Source organism: Strigops habroptila, chromosome Z (genome assembly GCF_004027225.2).
Source record: "Strigops habroptila isolate Jane chromosome Z, bStrHab1.2.pri, whole genome shotgun sequence".
In the NCBI taxonomy this organism is placed as follows: Eukaryota; Metazoa; Chordata; class Aves; order Psittaciformes; family Psittacidae; genus Strigops; species Strigops habroptila.
The window spans coordinates 2,346,797-2,366,880 of NC_044302.2; the positions used below are offsets into that span (position 1 = coordinate 2,346,797).

The window sequence follows — 20,084 nt, forward strand, 5'->3', positions numbered from 1 at the left end:
TGGAGCCACATGGAACCGAACAGCCCCACTCCTTGTCCCAGAGTGTGCTGGGATGGGAATCCCCTCCTCCAGCACAGTGCCAGCCATGGGGAGCACGGTGTGGGGCACAGCGTGGGGCTGGCACCGTGAGATGCTCTGACCAGTGAGGCTCACGGACTCTTCCCACTACCAGGTGAGTGGGGTGCCCTGTCCCCCCGTCTCTTCTGGCTGCAGTGGTGGGTCTGGCCATGCGGGACACCCATCTCATCCCGCGGGTACCCCAGTCCCGGGGCCGTCCTGCAGGCAGCGCTCTCCCAGCGATGGCGTCAGCGTGGCCGGATCCGCGGCCCCCCGGCAGGAATGTGCCTCCCGCCCGCCGGGACAGCTTCCTCTTTTGCAGCTATTTAAGGCTGGTCGCTGCTGCAAACCCCGCGGCGGCCGGGCCATGGAGCGCTTGGAGGTGACAGAGACCTTTGCCGGCATCTCCCTGCCGGGACACCTCCACACTCAGGAGTCCCTCAGCTTCGCCGTCGCCTTCCCCTTCCGCCCCACCGACGTGGTCATCGCCACCTACCCCAAATCAGGTGAGGGCCGGTGGGGCAGGGAGCTCAGAGGGGGCTAGCAGGGATGAGGCACATGGAGGGTGCCCGGGTGGGGATGTGGGGCAGTGGGGCAGGGCTGGGACCCCTCAGGCTGGGCTGGGGGCCGGGAGCAGGCTCTGCTGCACAGCCCCGGCTCGCCGGCAGCGCCGGCAGCCGCCTGCGTGGCTGGGAGGTGGCCGGGCCGGGGCCAGCCCCTCGCCAAGCAGGACCCCCTGGTCCCCACAGCGCTGCGGCCACCGGCCCCTCCAGGCGCAGCGCAGGGGACCCCCAGCCATGGGCTCCCTTACCCTAAATCCCCGATCCTGGGGGACGGGGACAGCCACCCCCTGCCCTTTCTCAGCCCTGTTGCGTCCCCTGTGCCTAGTTGGTGGAGGGTCCCATACAGCGCTGCTCTGTGCCACGTTGTGCTGTGCTGATCCATGCTGTGCTGAGCCATTGAGCTGGGCCAGTCTGTGCCATGCCGTGCTGTGCCATATGATGCTGCACCATGCTGTGATGTGCCACACTGTGCCGTCGGGTACTGTGCCACACTGTGCTGAGCCATGCCATGCCGTGCTGGGATGTGCCGTGTCACGCCGTGCCGTGCCGCATGGTGCCCCGCACAGGGCTGGCACTGCCCTAATGCCCGTGTCTGCAGGCACCACCTGGATGCAGGAGATCCTGACACTGCTGTTCAGCCACGGCGACGTCCTCCCGGCCAAGACCATCCCCAACTGGGAGCGGGCGCCATGGCTGGAGCAGATCTACTTCAGGGAGGCCCTGCAGGACATGCAGGATACGGCCGCGTGCCGGCTCATCACCACCCATCTGCCTGCACGCATCCTGGCCCCTGCGCTGCAGCAGAGCAAGGCCAAGGTGAGGGGCTGCGATGGGCTGGGGGGTCCACACAGGGGCATCCCGTGCCCATGGGGCTTCCCGCAGCTCAGTGATTGCAGGGTGCTTTCCGAGCGGAATCCCCCCCACCATGGGGCTGACACCGTCCACCCCCTATAGGTGATCTATGTGGCCAGGAACCCCAAGGATGTCGCTGTCTCCTTCTACCACTTCCACCGCCTGGCCAAGTTCCTGCCTGACCCTGGCTCCTTCGACACCTTCCTCACGCGGTTCCTTGAGGGCACAGGTAAGGGTTGGGGAGCTCCCGGGGTACCAGGACTCGGCCATGAGGGCTGGACATCACCACCCTCCTCCCCCCAGTGCACTACGGCTCCTGGTTTGACCACATTAAGGGCTGGCTGGGTCAGCGGCAGCTCCTGGACATCTTCTATGTCACCTACGAGGAGCTGCACCAGGTGAGCCCCAGCGCATCCGTGTCCCCATCCTTATCCCCATCCGCATCCCTATCCCCATCCCCATCCTTATCCCCATGGCTGCTGGGGTCTGACCATCCCCTTGCCGCAGGATCTGCGCGGCACCGCACAGCGGCTCAGCACCTTCCTGGGCTGCCCGCTGGAACCAGAGACACTGGCAGCCCTGGAGCAGCACTGCACCTTCGCCACCATGCGCGACAACGCCATGGCCAACTACACCCTCATCCCCATCGAGATCATGGACCACAGCCAGGGATGCTTCATGAGGAAAGGTGAGGGGGGACGGGGTGGAGGGGACATGGGGAGGGGGACCTGGCTGATTCTGGCTGCTGCATCCCTGTCGCCCCATCCCCTCCATCCCACAGGCGTTGTGGGGGACTGGCAGGATCACTTCTCCCCGTGGCAAAACACGCTCTTCAACCGCCTCTACCAGGAGGAGATGGGTGACCTGGAGCTGCCCGTGCGCTGGCCCATGGCCTGACGGGCTTGGGGGGACGGGGGAGGCCACTGCACAATGAGACTGGCCCCCCTGAGCCCTGCTGAAGGGGATACAGCCTGCATGGGGACCCCCCCCAAACCCCATGCACCACCCCGGGGAATGGAGCTGCGGGTCTGGTGTTGGGGGGGACTGTCTGCATGACACCTCCCTGGGGATGGGGGGCACTGCTGGCCACCCACCGGGTTCCTGTCCAGGGGGGGCACGTGTGGCTGTGAGCTGCTTCCGCCCCACGGAAATAAATATTTATTGCTGTCCCCAGCCCGGCATTCCTGGGGCGGGAAGTGGCGCCGCGGCAGGAAGCACCGGGGTTAGCAGGGTGGGGGACCCATCCCAAGGGATCTGCTCTGTGTGGGGGGCAGTGGCCGGGTGAGCAGTGGCAGCACAGCTTTAGGGTGCCGGTGGAGCCCGTGGCACGGAGTTGGCTCCTTTGGCAGCACCCAGGGCTGCCAGGGTGCATCTTGTGACCCCCATCCCCGCCCTGGTGCACCCTCATGATGCTTTTGGGGCCCCCCCTTCTCCTCCTGGTGTGTTTGCACCCAGGGGTTGTGCCCACACCCCTCCAGCACCCTGAGCACCCCCCAGCCCTACAGCCTGTGTCCTGCCATGCTCCAAGGAATTGCCGTTATCAAACCACTTGGGAAGCGCAGGCACTGTCAATAATTAACCCCTGGCTTAATTAACCATCATCCAGTGGGTCCATGTGGCACAGTGTCAAGGGGGTAGGGGGTGAGGGCTTGGCCTCAGCATGAGCAGACCCCTCGCCAGGGCTGCAGTGAGCTGGGGGCAGGTGATGAGACCCTCACTGGGGTGTCTGTCACTGCACTGTGGTGGCACTGTCACCCTGGTAACCCTGACACCGCTCCCCACACTGGTGGGTGCAGCCGCAGTGACATTGGGCACCCCCATCGCCATGGGGTCCCCCTGCACCCGCCGGTGGGGCACCCATGGATTGGGGTACCAGGTCAGCCCCCTGCCCACACCGAGCCGCAGCCAGCACAGCTCATCAGGCGCTGGGTTTCTATGGCGACGTCTATTATCCTGCTTTATAAGAGATGAATCAGGAGCTATAAATATGCGGGTGGACGGGGAGGTGCGGGCAGGGTGCTCTGTGCCGGAGCGCCAGCGGCCGGCACGGTGGGTCAGGGTGGCTGTGCCGGTGGATGGGTGAGTGGCTGCCTTGGTGGGGACAGGCTGGTACCCCTGGTGACAGCAGCATCCCCAGCCCTGGAGCCCAGCTCGGTGACACTCATGTGGCACAGTCTTGGGTGGCCTCTGCCCCGGGCCCCATTTCCAGTCGCTGTGGTGGCCTTGGGTCACACCCCACCCCAGTGGATGATACCTCCCTGGGAGCATCTGCTGGCACCGGGACAGCGACACGCAGCGCGTGGCACAGGGTGAAGGGCACATGGCACGTGGCATGGTGCCCCACAACATGTGCCAGGGGGTAGACGGCAGACAGTGAATGCACCCGGCTTTTGGTGCAGCAGATGGGGCACAGCACTTGGTGCGCTGCACGTGGCAGAGCGTGGCACATGCAACACGCAGCACATGACCCAGAACATGGCATGTGGCATGCAGCACACATGCAACACAGCACATGACACACAGCACAGGGCACATGGGGCAGCACATGGTGTGACATGGAGCACATATGATGAAACATGCAGCAAGTGACACATGGCATGTGATACAGGGCACATGGAACATGACATGTGGCACACAGCACATGGAGCATGACACATGGCGCACAGCACATGGTACAGCACATTGGCACTTAGCATGCAGCACAGTGCACAGCATGCAGCATGCAGCATGTGGCATGTGGCATGCGATGCGCAGCACATGGCAGAGTAAGCAGCACATGGCACAGAGCACATGACATGCATGTGTGGCACGCAGCACATGGCACAACATAGCACATAGTACAGCACGTGGAACATGGCCCACAGCATATGGCACACGGCACAGAGCACACGGCATGCATGTATGACATGGAGCACGCAGCACATGGCACAACATGTGGCATGCAGCACATGCCGTGGGACCCCTGGCACATAGCACAGCACACGGCACATGGCCCACAGCATGTGGCACATGGTGCGTGGCACACAGCACGTGGCACACAGCACGTGGCACGTGGCTCACATCACACAGCACCTGGCACGTGGCTCTTGGCAGAGGCAATGTGCTGGGCAGGGGCAGGAGCAAAGCGCCCGCGCTGCTTCCGCTCCCGCGGCCTGGATTTCAGGGCTGCGGCACAGCGGGATGGACACGGCTCCACACAACTTGAAAGCAGCAGCTGCTCAAAGGCACCTCGGCTCGGAAGCGCCGGCGCTGCCCTGCATGCTGCCAGTCACGAATCCCCCTAAATATAGGGGCAGACAGGGACAGGGCCACATTCAGCTCTTGCTTGATGCTGGGCAGCACGGTGAGGGGCACGAGAGGACACGGGCAGCACCCTAAGAGTTGCCTGTCCCTTTGCCTGCACCACATTGATAGCCTGGAAAGAGGTTTGGTATCCAGAGAGCGCATGGCACGGGCACAAGGCTGGTTGCTTTATTGGGGGCCCCACATACCAGGGAGGGGTTTGTCATGCAGCCTCCAAATGATGTCACAGCAAAAGACAAGCGGGGACAGAGGGGACTGCAGGGACCGAGAGCATCAAAGGGACAGCAGGGACCAAGCGGAAACAGGCAGGGGGGCGCCGAGCAGTGGGAGTGGGCAATGCTGACCGGGGTGTCCTGCACCAGGGCACCAGGACCGTCCCCATGTCCCCAGTGCCAGTGGGGACACGCTACCGGCTCCCGGTGCCCCCCTGTCCGGCGAGGAGGGGGCTATGGCAGGGCTGGGACACGGCACGGACCCCATCAGTCCCCACACCATGCTGGGGGGGGCTCACTGGGGCGAGCTGAGGTTGGAGTCAGGGGTGTCTGACCGGGGGCAGCGGGGGGGGAAGGCCTTGTAGCTGTAGTACTCCACGACCTGCTTGGGTACCTCCGCCAGCACACACTTGGCCAGGGCTGTTGGTGATGCCTGTGGGATGGGGAACACCAGGCACATGGGTGAGCCAGGGGCACCAAGGCACCCACCTGCCCCAGTGTGCGGAGCAGCATCCATGGCTTGCTCTGCCGTGATGCTTGGTCCTGCCTTGGGGACAGGAGGGGATAGAGGGGACAGGAGGATCCCCAATGCCCCACTCACGTTCTTGAACTCCCGGAAGGGGACGAACTGGACGATGTCCCGCAGGACGGGCTCGCCCTTGGGGGAGCGCAGGATCCCATCATCCCCATCCAGGATCTGCATGTCGGTGAAGTCGGCGTTGCCCACCCCCACAATGATGATGGACATGGGCAGGTAGGAGGCGCGGACGATGGCCTCCCGCGTGTCCGCCATGTCCGTCACCACTCCATCCGTCAGGATCAGCAGGATGAAGTATTGCTGGGGCGGAAAGGGAAGCTCTGGGCGGGGGTGCCCGGGCCCATTGCCAGCCCCACGCAAGGGGAGCAGGTCAAAGGCTTGGCTCTGCTGTTGGAGCAGCCACAAGTGGCATGAGCATGCGAGGTCTCAGCCCAGCACAGAGCCAGCAGTGGGGACAGCAGGTACCTACCGAAGCCTCCTTGGTCCGCTCCTCATTGGCTGCCACACGAGCCACCTTGGAGATGATGGGGGCCACGTTGGTGGGGCCGTAGAGCTGGATTTTGGGCAGGCAGCTCTGGTAGGACTCCACAACGCCCTGGATGCCTGCGGGGGAAGCGGGAGGTGAGTGAGGATGTTCTGGCAGCACCGGGCTCTGGCACAGGGGGGCCATGGGACAGGCCTCCCAGGGCTGGACTCACCCTCACACTCATCGTTATCAGGGTTGAAGTTGATGGCGAAATCATGGGAGACCTGGAGGGTGAGAGGGGAGGGGGCAGCCAGTGCCCACCCAGCTCCTGCCTGGCCCCACGGGAGCCATGGGCAAGGGTGCGTGGAGGGACAAGCACATCCCTGGGGTCCCACCACACAACCACCCCCTTACCTCATACTTGGGGGGGATCCTTGCACCAAAGCCCAGAGCTGAGAATTTCTTATCGCTGCAAGGGAAGGGGTGTAAGGAGCCCCAGCAGTGCCAGCACAGAGGTGACCAGCACAAGGGTGACCCGTACCGGTGTGACCAGCACCGGGGCCACCAGCACCGGGGTCACCAGCACCAGGGGACCTGCCAGAGCAACCGACCTGTCATAGTCCTGGCAGATCTCTCCCACTGCAACCAGCGCCTTGAGGTACTCGTTGGGCTGGTAGGGGTTGATGTAGTGCAGGGAGCAGCTGTTCCGAGGATCCCCATTGGAGGCGGTGAAGTCGATGGCCACCTAGCAGGGGGGATGGCAGTGAGGGTCCCCGCAGGGTGGGCACCACAGCACAGGCAATGCTGAGGGGAGCCCGGTGCCGGAGCCTCTGCCTGCCCCCTGGTGCTTCAGGACGGGGGATGCTCCTCACCGTGAAGTGGATCTGACAGCCGCCCATGATGTAGTCCAGGAAGGAGTAGACCCTGTGGATCTTCCAGAGGGACCTGTGTCAGCCGGGTCTGCCCCATGCCGCCCCACAGCAGCTGGGCATGGCACAGCACGGCTCAGCATGGCACGGCACACTGGCGCTCACCTTCAGATCCAGCAGCACCACGACCCCCGAGTTCTTGTAGTTGCGCTTCTTGATCTTGTACTTGGGGTTCATGCAGTCCCACTGCACCTGCAGCACGTTGCACCCATGCTGTCTGCAGCCCCACAGCTCCACGGACGTGGCTTCCTTGCGCTAGCATCCCTCACCCACAGCCCCAGAGTCCCATAACCCTGCAGCCCCATAATCCCACAGCCCCATAACCCCGCAACCCCATAACCCCGCAGCCCCATAACCCCGCAACCCCATAACCCCGCAGCCCCATAACCCCACAGCCCCAGGTGCAGCAGCCTTCCCTCACTCTCAACCATCCCTGGGGGAGCCGATTTGCCCCCAAGAAGCACAAACCCACCATCCCTTCCCCAAAGAGCGGGGTAGCAGGAGAACAACTTCAAAACCAGAGGAGGAGGTGGGAGGTGCCTCCTGAAATGGGATCTGCTGGTGGTACGGAGAGATGATCCCACAAGCTGTCCCCACATACCCTCGTCTCCGTACCTACCTTGTTCTCCCCCATTGCCTTCTGCATCTCCTCGAAGGTGGTGAAGAACTCGCCAATGAAGTCATGTTTGCCACGCGAGTCGTAGTCCCACACTACGCACTGCGGTGGGACACGGCTCAGCCATGGCTGGGTAGCACCAGGCTGAGGTGCATCATGCACCCCACACTGCACCCAGCCCCAGCACCATTCCCAATGGCTTGGGATCCCCAGCCACGGGGAAGCTGGGGTACATGTGGGGTCCCCATTGTCCTTCCTCACCCTCAGCTTTCTCTTCTCCTCGCAGCTGCAGAGCGAGTTGAGGGAGACCTTGAAGGGCTCCCAGATGGGGCTCAGGTTGTTCTTCACCACCTGCGGGGCGAGGGGCTCAGTGGGGCTGGGCAGTGGCCGTGGGCCGGCCATGGGTCGGGTGCTGCCCAGCCTCACCTCGGTGCGGTACACCAGCTGCTCGCTGCGGTCATCATCGATGCGGTAGATCTCCAGGAAGGGATCCGACTTGCTGAAGAGGTCCTGGAGGAGGGAGCAGGGAGTAGAGCCCACCCTCTGCCCTGCTCCCCCCGGCTCCCTGCCGTGGGACCCGGCTCACCTTGTCATCCAGCTTCTTGGCCCGGAAGGCGAGCTCCACATAGCCGTTGTTCCCCGAGATCTCCTCCGAGATCACCTGCGAGGAGAGGCGGCAGCAGGGTGCTCAGTGCCTTTGTCCCCCTGCCCTCCCTGCCTGCAGGGGCAGATGGTACCCCAGCAGGGGACAGGGTGCCATGTGCCTGCCCTGGCACGGTGGGCACCCCCCACGGTGATAAACAGACCTCAGTGGGGACCCTGAGCCCTCCCCATCCCTGAGAGCCTGGTGGGCTGCAGGGCTGGATGACAGCGAGGGCAGGAGGAGGGTTATTGGGGACCCCCTGTAAGGCCCAGCTCAGTGTCATCCCCCAAACTCAGTGCCACCCCATTGACACAGCTCAGTGGGTCAGATCAATGCCCCAGATCAATGCCATCCCAGCACCCCAGTCCAGTGACACCCATGTGCCCCAGTCTGGTGCCACCCCAGGGTCCCAGCTTGGTGCCACGCATGCATCCCATGGTGCCACTCACCGTGATGGTGGACTTGCCGGCAAACTTGCCGTACTTGAGGAACAGCGGCTTCGTCACCCTCTTCTGTGCCACGATCTGCAAAAGCCGAAGGATCGGGTTGGGGACACCACCGCTGCGTGTCCCTGGGGTGGGGGCCGCCAGCTCACCTGCCCCACGGTGCACTCCATGCCCCCCAGGAAGTCGTCATCGTGCGTGCCCACGCCAGCGTGCCCGTGGCTGTCGTACACCTCGAACCGCAGCTTCTGCACCTCCTCGAAGTAGTAATCCACCGTGAAGATCTTGGCAAAGACGGGGTTGAGGTTGCTCTTGATGACCTCACTGCGGTCCACCTGCATGGACAGAGCTCGGATGGGGGGCAGCGGGGGCACAGCCCAGCTCGGGGATGGATCCAGGGCCAGCGGAGCTGCCCAGGGCCTTGGGATGCCAGAGCTTGCCCAGAGCCAGGCACTGGGATGTGGGAACCCAGGGCATGGGGGTGTGGGGATGCAGAGATGGGGGAAGCCGGCCAGCTGCCGGGAAGGACCAGCCTTGCACATCTACCTCCAAATGTGAACAGCAATGGGGGAAGCAACCCCAGTTTTGGGTCTGGCAGGGAGATGTGCCCCCGAGGGCTCCACCCTGCCAGGTCCCAGGCTCTGCTGCCTTCGGGAATCAGGGAAAACCCTGTGGTCAATTCAAGGGGATGCTCTGCCTCTGGACCACGGTTTGCCACAGCTTCAACCAAGTGGGAGCAACAGGCTGGTGCCGAGGACAAGCCCCTGAGCTCCTATCCCGCACTGGCCAAGGGCAGGGGTACCAGCCACCGGCTACCATGGCCCTGGCACGGGGGGTGCTCAGCATCTCTGTGCTGGCACCAAGCACTGAGCGCCTTCCAGGAGCCTCCCGCGCATCCCATCCCTGCGGCGCTGACTCAATGGGACACATCCTGGCCAGGGCACCCCGCCAGCCTCCGGCCCCTGCCCACCGCCTGCCTGGAACAGCAGCATCTGCTGAACCCACACCATCCGGACCCCAGGGGCACCCTCCGAGGTGGGGTGGCCAAGGCACAGCACATCCCACCCATGCAGCACTGTGCCTACAGCCCCACAGTCCTGTCATGGGGCTTTGGGTCACCTCAGCCCGCCCGGTGCCAGTCCCTGCCAGCATGTGTGGGGCTGTTTCAGCTCTTGGACCCACTGGGTAGTGGCTGAGCTGGCTTCAGCCACTGCCTTGTCTGGGCTGGGGGGCAGAGAGGGGGACAGCACCCTTTGGAAGGTGTCCCAGGAGGGCCCCTCTTCATTAGAGATGGGGCTTGCACGGCATGGCATGGCACAGCACGGCCTGGCACATGGAGCACGGCATGGCACACACAGTGTGGCACATAGAGCACAGCTGGCTCGGCACAGCCTGGCACGGGGCCCCTCGCCGCCCGCCCTGGCTCCAGCTCTAGCTCCGTCGAGCAGAGTCAATTACACGCAGAGGGATTTAGCGCTCAATCTGCCGGCTGAGCAGCGGCGATTAGCAAATGCGGAGCTGCCGGCGCCAGCGCGGAGCTAATCCGTGGGGGAGTGATGGGAAGGAGTCATCCCGGCCCCAGTGCCAGCGCCAGCGCCAGCCCCAGTGTCATCCCTAGCACCAGGACCCCGCAGCGCAGTGAGGGGCACACGGCTGCAGTGCCAGCCCTGACCCCGCTCTGAGCTGTCTGTCCTGGTCCCAGGCAGGGTGAGACCAACCCAGGGGTGGCCAAGGTGTCCCTTAGCTCTGCCCCAGGGCAGCGGAGCTGTGCTGGAGCCGTGCGCTGTGAGCACCCCATTGCCTGATCCTGCCAGAGCCCCGGAGCTTTGCTCTGACCGAGATGCCTACGCTGTCCCCATGCACTGTGAGTGTCCCACAGCGCCCTGCCCTGCCCCATGAGTCTCGTGCTGCCCCATGAGCCCTACACCTTGCACCCTGCTCCCCGCACCCACCACTGTGAGCTTTGCACCTTGCATCCAGCATCCTCTGTGCGCACCCTGCTCTGCAACATCTCCTGCACCCTGCACTCTGCTCCCCACCATCTCCTGCACTCTACTCTGAACCCTGCACCCTGCTCCCCACCATCTCCTGCACCCTGCCCCTTTCTGCACAATTTCCTGCACCCTGCTCCTCACCACCTCCTGCCCCCTGCCCTGCCCCCTGTTCTCCACCATCTCTTGCACCCTGCCCCGTTCTCCACCATCTCTTGCACCCTGCCCCCTGTTCTCCACCATCTCTTGCACCCTGCCCCCTGTTCTCCACCATCTCTTGCACCCTGCCCCCTGTTCTCCACCATCTCTTGCACCCTGCCCCCTGTTCTCCACCATCTCTTGCACCCTGCCCCCTGTTCTCCACCATCTCTTGCCCCTTGCACCCTGCTCTGCACCCTGAACCTTGCTCTCCATCATCTCCTGCACCCACCACACTGGCCCCATCTCCAGCCCTATGTGCATCGCAGCCACCCTGGAGCTGCTCCAGAGACACCGCCATCACATCTGTCCCCATAACAGCGACACAAACCCTGTGCCCAGCACCCTGCACGTCCCCACTAACAGCCAGCCCCTGCCCTGCTGCGATGGGCACCAGTGGAGCCCCCCACCCTCCTACCTCTGTCCACTGTCCCTGGGACTGCATCAGCAGCAGGACGCAGGGGTCGGACTTGTTGAGCGTGTCACGGTCCAGGAGGTGCTTACAGCTCACCCGCAGCTCCACCTTGGAGAGCACGGCCAGCGAGGCCTGCGGGGACGGCTCGTGCACCTCGCCCATGGTGCCCGTGGGGTGCTGGGGGGCCGGGCGCGACGGGGGGCAGGCGGCTCCGTGGGAGAAGGGCATATGGGGGGCAGTGGGGCGGGCGCTGCCTTTGCTGCTGTCAGGGAGCTGTGCAGGCACCCGTCATGCCCGGGGCACGCTGCCCCGCGGTGCCAGGAGAGTGGGGTCCGGCAGGTCCCTGGTGCGTTGGTGGGGACCGGGGTGGGATGTTCTGGTGCGTGGAGGGGGCCCCGTCTGAAGTGGGGTGGCTGGTTCCAGTCTCAGTTACTCCACAGAACCCTGCAAGACACAAAAGCACAGTGGGATTAGCTGGAGGTGGGTTACCCTGCGTGATGCTGCCCCTGTACCCCCAAGCATCAGCCTGCCCCACGGGTGCTGCTGTGCCCCCGGTCACCCAACAGCACCCTGGACTGAGCAGGAATCCTATGGGGCTGTGCCCACTGAGGAGCAGGATGAGCACCCAAGTGGGGCTGTGAGGCTGTGCAGGAGCGGGGGCCCCCATCTTGGGGTCCCCATCCTGGTGCTGGGGAGCAGAAACTCCCTTCCAGTCCCTGCAGACAGCGGGGACACCAGGTCCTTGTCCGTGCCACTGGGCGATGCTGGCAGTGCTGGTCATGTCCTGCTGCCCCAGACAGGGCTGGTGGCACCCCGAGGTGATGGGGAGACTTCGCCTGTGCTGGGGACAGGGGCCACCCTGCACCTCGAGCCTGGCGATGCTCAGCCAAGCGAGCATGCTGCAGTGACGGGTCATCGAGGGGCTTGTCCCCCCAGCCACAACCCCCGGGGGCTGCCTGGCTCAGACAGGGTCTGGAGCAGGAGCCGGGGCAGAGCTGCCCTCCTGCCTGTGCCCCAGCATGCCCAGCCCAGCCGAAGTTTCCCAGTGAAGCCACGCATGGCGCAGGCAACCCAGCACATGGCTTTGGTACCCCAGCTCCAGAGGGTACCGTCCCCTTCCCTGGGATCAGGGGCACCCCTTGGCACCTCCCAGTGGAAAGGGCACCGGATCCCACCGTGCCTGGTCGAACCCCCTCACCTGGGTGCCGGTGCCTTGGGCTCCGCACGGGTCTGGGGTTGGTGTGCCAGCCGGAGCCGGTGTGCCAGCCGGAGCTGCCGCCGCTGCCACCTCCACACAACTGACTCAAGCTGCAGTTCGGGAGCGAAGCCCTAAGAGGGAGATGACAAGCTCCGTTAACTGCCTCGCTGCCGGCACCGGCGCGGAGCCCACCGGCAGGCACCGCGGCTCAGCGGGATCCCTGGCACCAGTGGCTGTGCCAGAGCAGATGCTCCCGCTCGAGGCGAGCCCTCCATGCACAGCCCGTGCTCCCAGCACCCCACAGCCCCTCACCCTCTCCAGCTGCTCTCCATGGGGTGCCCAGGACCAATCCTGGGTGCAGCCCCACACACTGTCAACTAACACCCCACTGCAAGGATGGGGTGCCCCAAACCACTGGGTGCCCTCCCCACATGCCAGAGCACTTGGACCCACAGTCTGGGCCCTGGCACCCCCCATATCACCCCAGAGCCATAGTGCTGCCAGCTCGGCTTTATGAAATATGATGTAATTAGCCTGTATTCGGAGGGATTAAAATGCAGATAGGGCTAATGAGTGCGAGGGCCCTGGGCTTTGGGAGCTAATCCCCAGCCTGCATGGCAGAAATAGGCCACCCTCCTTTCCTGCTCCCCCTGCAGCCATGGAGGGATTGGGCAGAAGGCAGCCCCACACTGGGCAGACCTTGCCTGGGTGTTGGAGCACCCTCGGGTTCATCCAGCTGTGCTGGGGTCCCTGCACCGGAGCACTTCATCACTTCAGAGCCCCGAGTTTCTGCCACCGACCTGCTAATGAAAGCAGATGATTCCATTATCCCAGCACTCGCAGTGCAGCCAGGCTGCGGAACGGTCCCGGAGCTGGTCAGCCAACAGAGGGGATCTCCCTGGAGCAGGACGGACCCCACAACCCTGCCCGCGACCCAGCCACCCCCTGCCCTGTGGCACATAGAGCCCAGGAGCCCTACAACACCCATGAGGACAGGCCAGAGCCCCCAGGCCCTGCTGCAGGGCAGGGCTGTGCTCCCCTTTAATGCCATCATGCTATTTCCCTAAAAGTCTGGCTTAAAGATCCAGACAAAGAGAAGCCAGGGCAGGGGTACAGCCTGGATATGCATGGGGCATGACTCTGCCCTCCCCAGGCCCTGTGGGACCCAGGGTGAGGCTTGTGGGCCAAGTGACTGCCAAGCCGAGCCCCTGGGGGTGACACCCACCGACTGCTCTGCACATAAAGCTGTGGAAACCATCAAATCTGAAGTGATTTAACGGGAAGCAGCTCACCAGGGAGGAGGGTTCCCCCCAAAATCCCTCCTCACACTACTCCATGGGGCCAGACCCAGTGAGGGGCAGGAGGGAGCGCAGGCTGCAGCCCTGCAGACAGAGCAGAGCCCTCCTGGCAGGGTGCTGGTGCAAGGCAGGTGCTGGTTCCACTCGCTTCCAGGGAACTTGGGAGTCTCATCACCACGATCCTCACCAGCACACACACCCGCTGCAGCGCGGGGCGGCTCGGATCCATACGTTTGCCCTAAAAAGACAGCACACTTGTGTTTCCACATTTTTTATTGACAGTTCTGGGGAGAACAGTTCATTTCTTCTTCTCCACATCCTGCTCTGCCGCCTCTTTGGCACGTTTCGCGCGGATGCCGAAGAGCCGGGCATTGGCTCGGGCCATGCGCAGGCTGGCGAAAGCCTTGAAGTTCTTTTCATCTTCTGAGATAACACGAGCCTTCTCCCGCTTGAAAACCTGGTGGGAGAGAGCGCAGACAGTCAGGCTGTGCACCAGAGCCTCCCAGGGACTGTGTTCAAAGCTCAACACAATTAATCTCGCTCCGTTTCCACCGCTCGCTCTGTGGTGTTGCGAACAACAGAGCACTTGTGCCATCTACAGGCCCTGCCCTCAGCATCGCTCAGACGGGCACCTCATTTCAACCTGCTCCTGATTTGCCAGAACATACCAGGGGAAAAAACCCACCAAACAAGCCCAACATGGGATCTGAGTCAGGTGTGTGGCGCTAACACACAACAGCGCCTTTTGGAAGCAGTGGGGGGGGTTTGAGACAAATAAGTGCTGATTACACGTGATTATTCCCAACCAACGCATCTGAACCCCTGACACTGGAGCTCTTCTCCAGAACCATAAACACAGCTCGTGATTTAAGGACCTGCTCAGCTGATGTTTAGCAGAGCTCCCAGTAATTAGTTCTTTGCAGTCTGCTTTGCAACACCAAGGAACCAAACAGATCAAGGTACTCGTGGCAAAAGACAAGGATGAGGTTGACCTGTTCCTGCTTTTCTTTGCTCCAGGATGGAAAATATCTGGAGACAGCAACCCCGAGCTGCAGAACAGCAGGAGGAAGAATCCTCTCCATGGAGCTTGAGTCTCAATTATCACACAGAAAAAACATGATTTAGTCACACTTACATTCTTGATCGGCATAACAGGTCCAGTCAGCTGAGTTGCCATCTTGAGTTCCTCAGCCTGCAGAACAAGAGGACAAAACCCATCATGAAAAAAGCAGCGTTTAAAACTTCTTGGGCTGGCAGCGAGGTTAGAAGTGTGCCCTGAGCACCGGTACCCAGCTCAATGCACCGTTAACAACGCTGACCGGAGATTTAACGCTGACTCATAACGAATTCAGCATTTCAGGAGCATTTGGCACAGCCATGCCGCATCGACAACTCGCGATCTGCCTGCCTATCCATCAGCCCGGCTCTGCCCGGAGGAGCAGCGGCCTTCCAGGAGTCCTGCCAGCTGGAAAAACATTGACATCTACTGTGCCGGTTTTAGTTTGATACCCAGTGCGTTCCTCATCAATTCCTTCTAAGGCTAACTCCAGTTCCTTTTAAGAGTGCGGCATGAGACAAAAATGATTCAGGTTTTGTTTTAGATAGCTGATTTCAAGTAAACACACTTGGAACAGTATTTTAGTATCTACCTACTGGCAGAGGAGCTTCAGGCCCTTCCTCCCTGTTCCAAAAACCTAAGTGTGCTGGGCTCCACTGCAGGTGAGTGGCTCAAAAGTGACACTCTCCAGCAGATCGAGGACAGGCTGAGCACACCAGCGTGTCCCACGGGAATCAGGCATCTACCAGGGGCAGAGCCAAGGGAGGCAAACCATAGTCTGCATCTCTGTGGGATTTTAATGAACAGCATTTTTGTGAGTCAACAGCAACAACCTTCTCAACACTTCCTTGCACATGGCTTTCGCTGAACTGCTCCACTGAAGAGTTTGGTTTTGCCTTCCTCTCCCTTTCCAAGGCAAACCAGTACTCCACATGGACTTTTCATCTATTCTGACTATTTATTGTCATAGTCTAAAAGTCAACTGGTTGGGCAATGACCAAAGCTCCCCACAGGTCACTTGACGACTCAGGCCCCACATCCGATGGGCTCCTTCAGCGCCTTGGCAGTCCCTAGTTCAACAAGCACTGCCCTGAGATGGACAGACGAACGACCAGAAATAGGCCCTGGGAAACAGTGGACTATATGACCTTTGCAGGTTCCTTCTAACCCAAATTATACTATGATTCTAAACATTTGTAGCAGCCAAGTACTTACAGAGCTGTCTCCCTTCTTCGGCATAGCCGGCTTCCTTGGGAAGAGGATAAGCTTGGAGTGGTACTCCTTCAGCCTCTGCACGTTGGCTTGCAGGGACTCTGTGGACTTGTTACGCCGCCGGGGATCCACAGAGATTCCAATAGTCCGGGCAAACTTTTTGTTGATGCCAGCGAGCTGAGGAGAGCATAGAGTGTGTGGTGTCAGCACCCGACAAGCCCCAGCGCCAGTGCCGGGAGCTGCTCTGGTCATCAGCCAGGGAACAATCCAGGCACAGCCATCACGGCTGCAGAGTGTGGAGAACGGATCTGCATCCGACCGAGCATCCTACTGGCAGTGTGAGCGTGGGGAAGAGGGACCCACATGCCACAGACAATGGGCACCTGAGTGTCTATTTTAGTGCTGAGAATGTTCCACTGATTTTAGAGTGGTTTTTGCAGAGGGATTTCCTCAGGAGAGCAAAGTGCAACCCCTGAGTAATCACGAGGGGGAAATGTAAGCTGTGATACACGAGGCAGAAATTCATCAAGTCACTGCCCAGATAGCTCCAGTTCACCTCATATAGGAAGCTCCAATAAAGGAGTATTTTTTTTTAACCATCTTGAGCAAGAAATAACTTCATCTTCTGTTTAAAGACAAATATCTGCATACCATTTTGTATTCCACCATTATCCAAAAATTAAAGTAATGAAGCATTCCACATCCAGAAAAACAATTTTACTGCTTCAATACACTAATTTCACTGTTATAAATGTTTTAATCAGATGCCGAACAACGCACAAGAGACAGCTGCGGGCTGCCAGCAAGCCCTGATGATTATTCCTGCCCACTGTGAGGAGATACATGGGTGGGAGTTCCACAATCCAGCTTGTAACAGCTCATCAGCTCAGTGCACCTGGGAAGGTCACAGGAAAGGTTCCTGAATCCCACAGGATTTAACGTGCTCCTAAACCAACTCACAGCTATTGCATTAGAAATGGTCTCATGCATGTGAGGCGACTGCGAGCAGGTCTCTGTCCTGGCAACATCCCCTGCTTCTCCTGGAAGTAAGCTGAACGTGGTTTACTCTGTCCACAACAGGAACAGGTTCATGGTGGCTAAAATTTTTAGGATCAGCAGAAACGTGTTTCCAAGTAACAAAAGAATCTAATGAAGAGGCTGTTAGCCTTCCACTCCCCAAAAGAAGTTGAAGAGACTCAACGAAGGCTCTTCCAGAACGCAATTTTAAAGGAATTTTGTTTACAGTCTGACCAGACAAAAAGACATTTACTATTCAAAGCCACCTTTCACTCTGACATACACAGCATCCCCACTCCCTGGTTAAAGGAAAGGCGAGATCAGTGTTTTCTGTGCTGCTGCAGAGCAGCAACTCTCTGACTCTCCCATAGCTGAGCCACCAGATACTGACAGCTTGGCGCATGGTCTATACATGTCTATACATGGAAGAACATGCCAAGACAATGTTGTTCCAAGACAAGCTCCGACTTGGAGTAAATTTGCCTGGGTTGGGATCAGTGTGCTGTACCTACCTTAAGCTCTTCGAGGCTGAAGCCTCTGCCAGCACGGACTTTCTTGTGGTACCTGATAGTAGGGCACCTCACTATAGGCCGAATGGGCCCAGCTACAGGACGAGGAGCAATGCGTCGAGCCTTCGCCTGGCGGGCCTTCCTCCTGGAATGTTGAACAGGACAAGGATGAGAAACACAAATCACGGCGTCACAGAATGGTTTGGACTGGAGAGACCTTAAATCTCACCCAGCTCCAACCCCCTGCCCCGGGCAGGGACACCTTCCACTAGAGCAGGTTGCTCCAAGCCCCTGTGTCCAACCTGGCCTTGAACACTGCCAGGGATGGGGCAGCCACAGCTTCTCTGGGAAAAGTCTGTGCCAGCGCCTCAGCACCCTCACAGGGAAGAGCTTCTGCCTCAGAGCTCATCTCAGTCCCCCTTCTGGCAGGTTAAAGCCATTCCCCTTATCCTGTCCCTACAGGCCCTTGCCCAAAGCCCCTCTCCAGGTTTCTTATCAGCCTGTTCAGGCACTGGAAGCTGCTCTAAGGTCTCCCCAGAGCCTTCTCCAGGTTGCACCACCCCAACTCCCTCCACCTGCCTTCATAAGAGAGCTGCTCCAGCCCTCGGAGCATCTTCACGGCCTCCTCTGACGCCACTACACTGCCAGCTAACCACCCTTTGCAGGGAAGCTCCTGCCACGCAGGGATCTCTCCGAAACAAACACATCACTGGGCTGTCAGCCTGATGGGTGCTTCTATGGAACAGCCGCAGTCATCAGATACAAAAGGGTTCAAGGGAATCATCAATGTTGTACAGCGATTCCGGAGACGTCTCATCACTTGACTGCAGCTGGAACGACCAGAGCCACGCACCCCAGGAACAACCCGCTAACAAGTAACATCGGGACGACACCCGGGAACAACCGCAGCGCTCCAGCTTCCTCAGCAGCCCAACGCCACACGACAGACCCCGGCCGGCCGCAGGTCACTCACCTGCGGATCTTGCGGGCGGGCTGGTTGAACCATGTGGCCACTCGCCGCTGCCAGTCCTTATGGAAGTGCGGCTTCAGGATCATGCCATTGCGGCTGGGCGCCATGGCTGCTGCTGCCTGCGGACACGGGCACGGCTAAAGGCGGCCGCCGGGGCACCGGGGCTGAGGGCCCCCCACCCAGGACAGGCCCAGAGCGCCCCCAACACCCCATGCCCCGGCCCGGCCGCTGCCAGCGCTCGCCGGGGGCGCGGGCGCAGCGCCGGGCGCAGCGCGCAGCCCCGCGCGGGGCTCCGGGAGGCTCCGGGGCACATCGCGGCCCGGGGCGCGGCCGCGGCGGGCGGATGTCGGCGGATGGAGCCCCCGGCCGCGGCAGCGCCCCGACTCACCTCCCGGCACCGTCAATGGCCGACCGGAAAAGGAAAGGAGGGCGGCGCGCACGGCGGAAGCGGCCCGAAGAGGACGGAAGCGGAAGCGCCCGGCGGCAGCTTCACCGCGCCCGCAGTAAAGGTGGCGGCGGCTTAAAGGGCCCGCGCCCCTGCAGGGCTGCGGGGGGCGAGGAGGGGTCGGGTCACCCCGCACCGCGTCCCGCAGCAGCCTGGGAGCGGTGGCAGCCACCAGACAGCGGCTGCACAGTGACAGCCGCCAAGGATCCGGCGCTGTCCCCCAGAGCAGGGCAGTGCGCACCCCTACAGACATCGCCCCCCCCTCCGCACAAGTGAATCCTGTTGGCAAAGGGTTTATTGAGGCAGCCTAAAACACAGCCATGACTTATAAAAAAAAAAACACCTCACAAAAATATGAAAGAACAGGGGGAAGTTTCAGCTGCTGATGAAAAAGCGAATTTAAAGGATGAAGTTGTGAACAAACAAATAGATTTGGAATTAAAGCATACAGGCAGTAGCATCCCAAGTGTAGAAAACCAGGGAAATGACCCCCAGCCAGCACTGAGAGGGTCCAGAGAGGGAGGGCTCAAGGGTTGGTGCTGGCAGGTGGCTCTGTGCTGGGGCACGGGAGAGGACACCTTGAAGAACATCCTCCCATCGTCCAGGGAAACAAGGTTCTGCTGCAGCCCGTCAGTGAACTGGGGGCTGAAAGCTGTTAGACTGGGCTGGGGTCTTTCAGGTCACAGAAAATCCTCAACTCGAGAAATAATCCTTCCTAAAAAATTAAGCCATCCAGAGATCACCACGCATCAATCATTTTAATGCCTTCCTTGACGAAGGGCAGACAACTGTCACCACAGCTTGTTTTGCAAGAGCCATGAGGATGGAGCCAGGGGAACTGCCAGGCTTTTACTGCAGCTTCCCAACAGACAGCCCTGGTTTTGTGTTCCTGAGAGCACCTCTCCTGCTCTGAGCCAGCATGCGTAACTCAGAGCCACTCTCTGCAACGCTAGCTTCTAACATCACACTGCAGGGTTACACTGGGCTCTGCAAACAGGTTTTCCTCAATCTCCGCTTGTGAGACATATGCTATGAAAATTGAATGAGAGTTATTGGCCAGGGAGAAGAAACCCCTTGTCCTATGCAACTCTGAGCTGTAATAAGCTTCGTATGTGCCAAAACACATATCATCATCTTGACATATTCTACAAA

At 60.8% G+C, this 20,084-nt stretch overlaps 3 protein-coding genes and 1 non-coding gene across 4 annotated transcripts; 1 reads left to right on the forward strand and 3 right to left on the reverse strand.

The window, feature by feature from the left end:
• The first annotated feature begins 338 nt into the window (after positions 1–338).
• On the forward strand, positions 339–2,645 carry LOC115619571 (sulfotransferase 2B1-like). Its single transcript, XM_030512050.1, has 6 exons — positions 339–563; positions 1,219–1,436; positions 1,575–1,701; positions 1,776–1,870; positions 1,980–2,160; positions 2,254–2,645. Exons 1-6 carry the CDS (start codon positions 425–427, stop codon positions 2,367–2,369), a joined length of 876 nt encoding a protein of 291 aa, XP_030367910.1. The 5' UTR covers positions 339–424; the 3' UTR covers positions 2,370–2,645.
• A 2,253-nt stretch (positions 2,646–4,898) lies between these two features.
• CPNE7 (copine 7) lies at positions 4,899–12,545 on the reverse strand. The gene is made up of 16 exons (XM_030512038.1): positions 12,425–12,545; positions 11,230–11,670; positions 8,775–8,957; positions 8,629–8,703; positions 8,123–8,197; positions 7,963–8,046; positions 7,798–7,887; positions 7,540–7,638; positions 7,026–7,112; positions 6,864–6,923; positions 6,603–6,736; positions 6,406–6,460; positions 6,224–6,275; positions 5,995–6,128; positions 5,589–5,825; positions 4,899–5,420 (listed from the first exon to the last, which is right to left on the reverse strand). Exons 2-16 carry the CDS (start codon positions 11,452–11,454, stop codon positions 5,283–5,285), a joined length of 1,728 nt encoding a protein of 575 aa, XP_030367898.1. The 5' UTR covers positions 11,455–11,670; positions 12,425–12,545; the 3' UTR covers positions 4,899–5,282.
• Positions 12,546–13,977: 1,432 nt separating this feature from the next.
• On the reverse strand, positions 13,978–18,961 carry RPL13 (ribosomal protein L13). The gene is made up of 6 exons (XM_030512055.1): positions 18,876–18,961; positions 18,491–18,606; positions 17,521–17,662; positions 15,995–16,168; positions 14,858–14,914; positions 13,978–14,179 (listed from the first exon to the last, which is right to left on the reverse strand). The coding sequence occupies exons 2-6, from the start codon at positions 18,592–18,594 to the stop codon at positions 14,021–14,023; spliced, it is 636 nt and encodes a 211-aa protein (XP_030367915.1). The 5' UTR covers positions 18,595–18,606; positions 18,876–18,961; the 3' UTR covers positions 13,978–14,020.
• LOC115601429 lies at positions 18,255–18,335 on the reverse strand. The gene has a single exon (XR_003989348.1). It is a non-coding gene; the product is annotated as a small nucleolar RNA MBII-202 (small nucleolar RNA).
• Positions 18,962–20,084: the final 1,123 nt, after the last annotated feature.

Excerpts from the sequence above, each read along its gene's own strand:
- CPNE7 (XM_030512038.1), bottom strand. The coding sequence starts at position 11,454 with ATGCCCTTCTCCCACGGAGCCGCCTGCCCCCCGTCGCGCCCGGCCCCC. Across the intron at positions 8,198-8,628 it reads CCGGCAAGTCCACCATCACG|GTGATCTCGGAGGAGATCTC; the intron begins GTGAGTGGCACC and ends CTCTCCTCGCAG. Across the intron at positions 6,276-6,405 it reads GGATCCCCCCCAAGTATGAG|GTCTCCCATGATTTCGCCAT; the intron begins GTAAGGGGGTGG and ends CTCACCCTCCAG.
- LOC115619571 (XM_030512050.1), top strand. The coding sequence starts at position 425 with ATGGAGCGCTTGGAGGTGACAGAGACCTTTGCCGGCATCTCCCTGCCG. Across the intron at positions 1,437-1,574 it reads TGCAGCAGAGCAAGGCCAAG|GTGATCTATGTGGCCAGGAA; the intron begins GTGAGGGGCTGC and ends CACCCCCTATAG. Across the intron at positions 2,161-2,253 it reads GGGATGCTTCATGAGGAAAG|GCGTTGTGGGGGACTGGCAG; the intron begins GTGAGGGGGGAC and ends TCCATCCCACAG.
- RPL13 (XM_030512055.1), bottom strand. The coding sequence starts at position 18,594 with ATGGCGCCCAGCCGCAATGGCATGATCCTGAAGCCGCACTTCCATAAG. Across the intron at positions 16,169-17,520 it reads TCAGCCTCGAAGAGCTTAAG|CTCGCTGGCATCAACAAAAA; the intron begins GTAGGTACAGCA and ends TGCTCTCCTCAG. Across the intron at positions 14,915-15,994 it reads CGAAGAAGGGAGACAGCTCT|GCTGAGGAACTCAAGATGGC; the intron begins GTAAGTACTTGG and ends CTTGTTCTGCAG.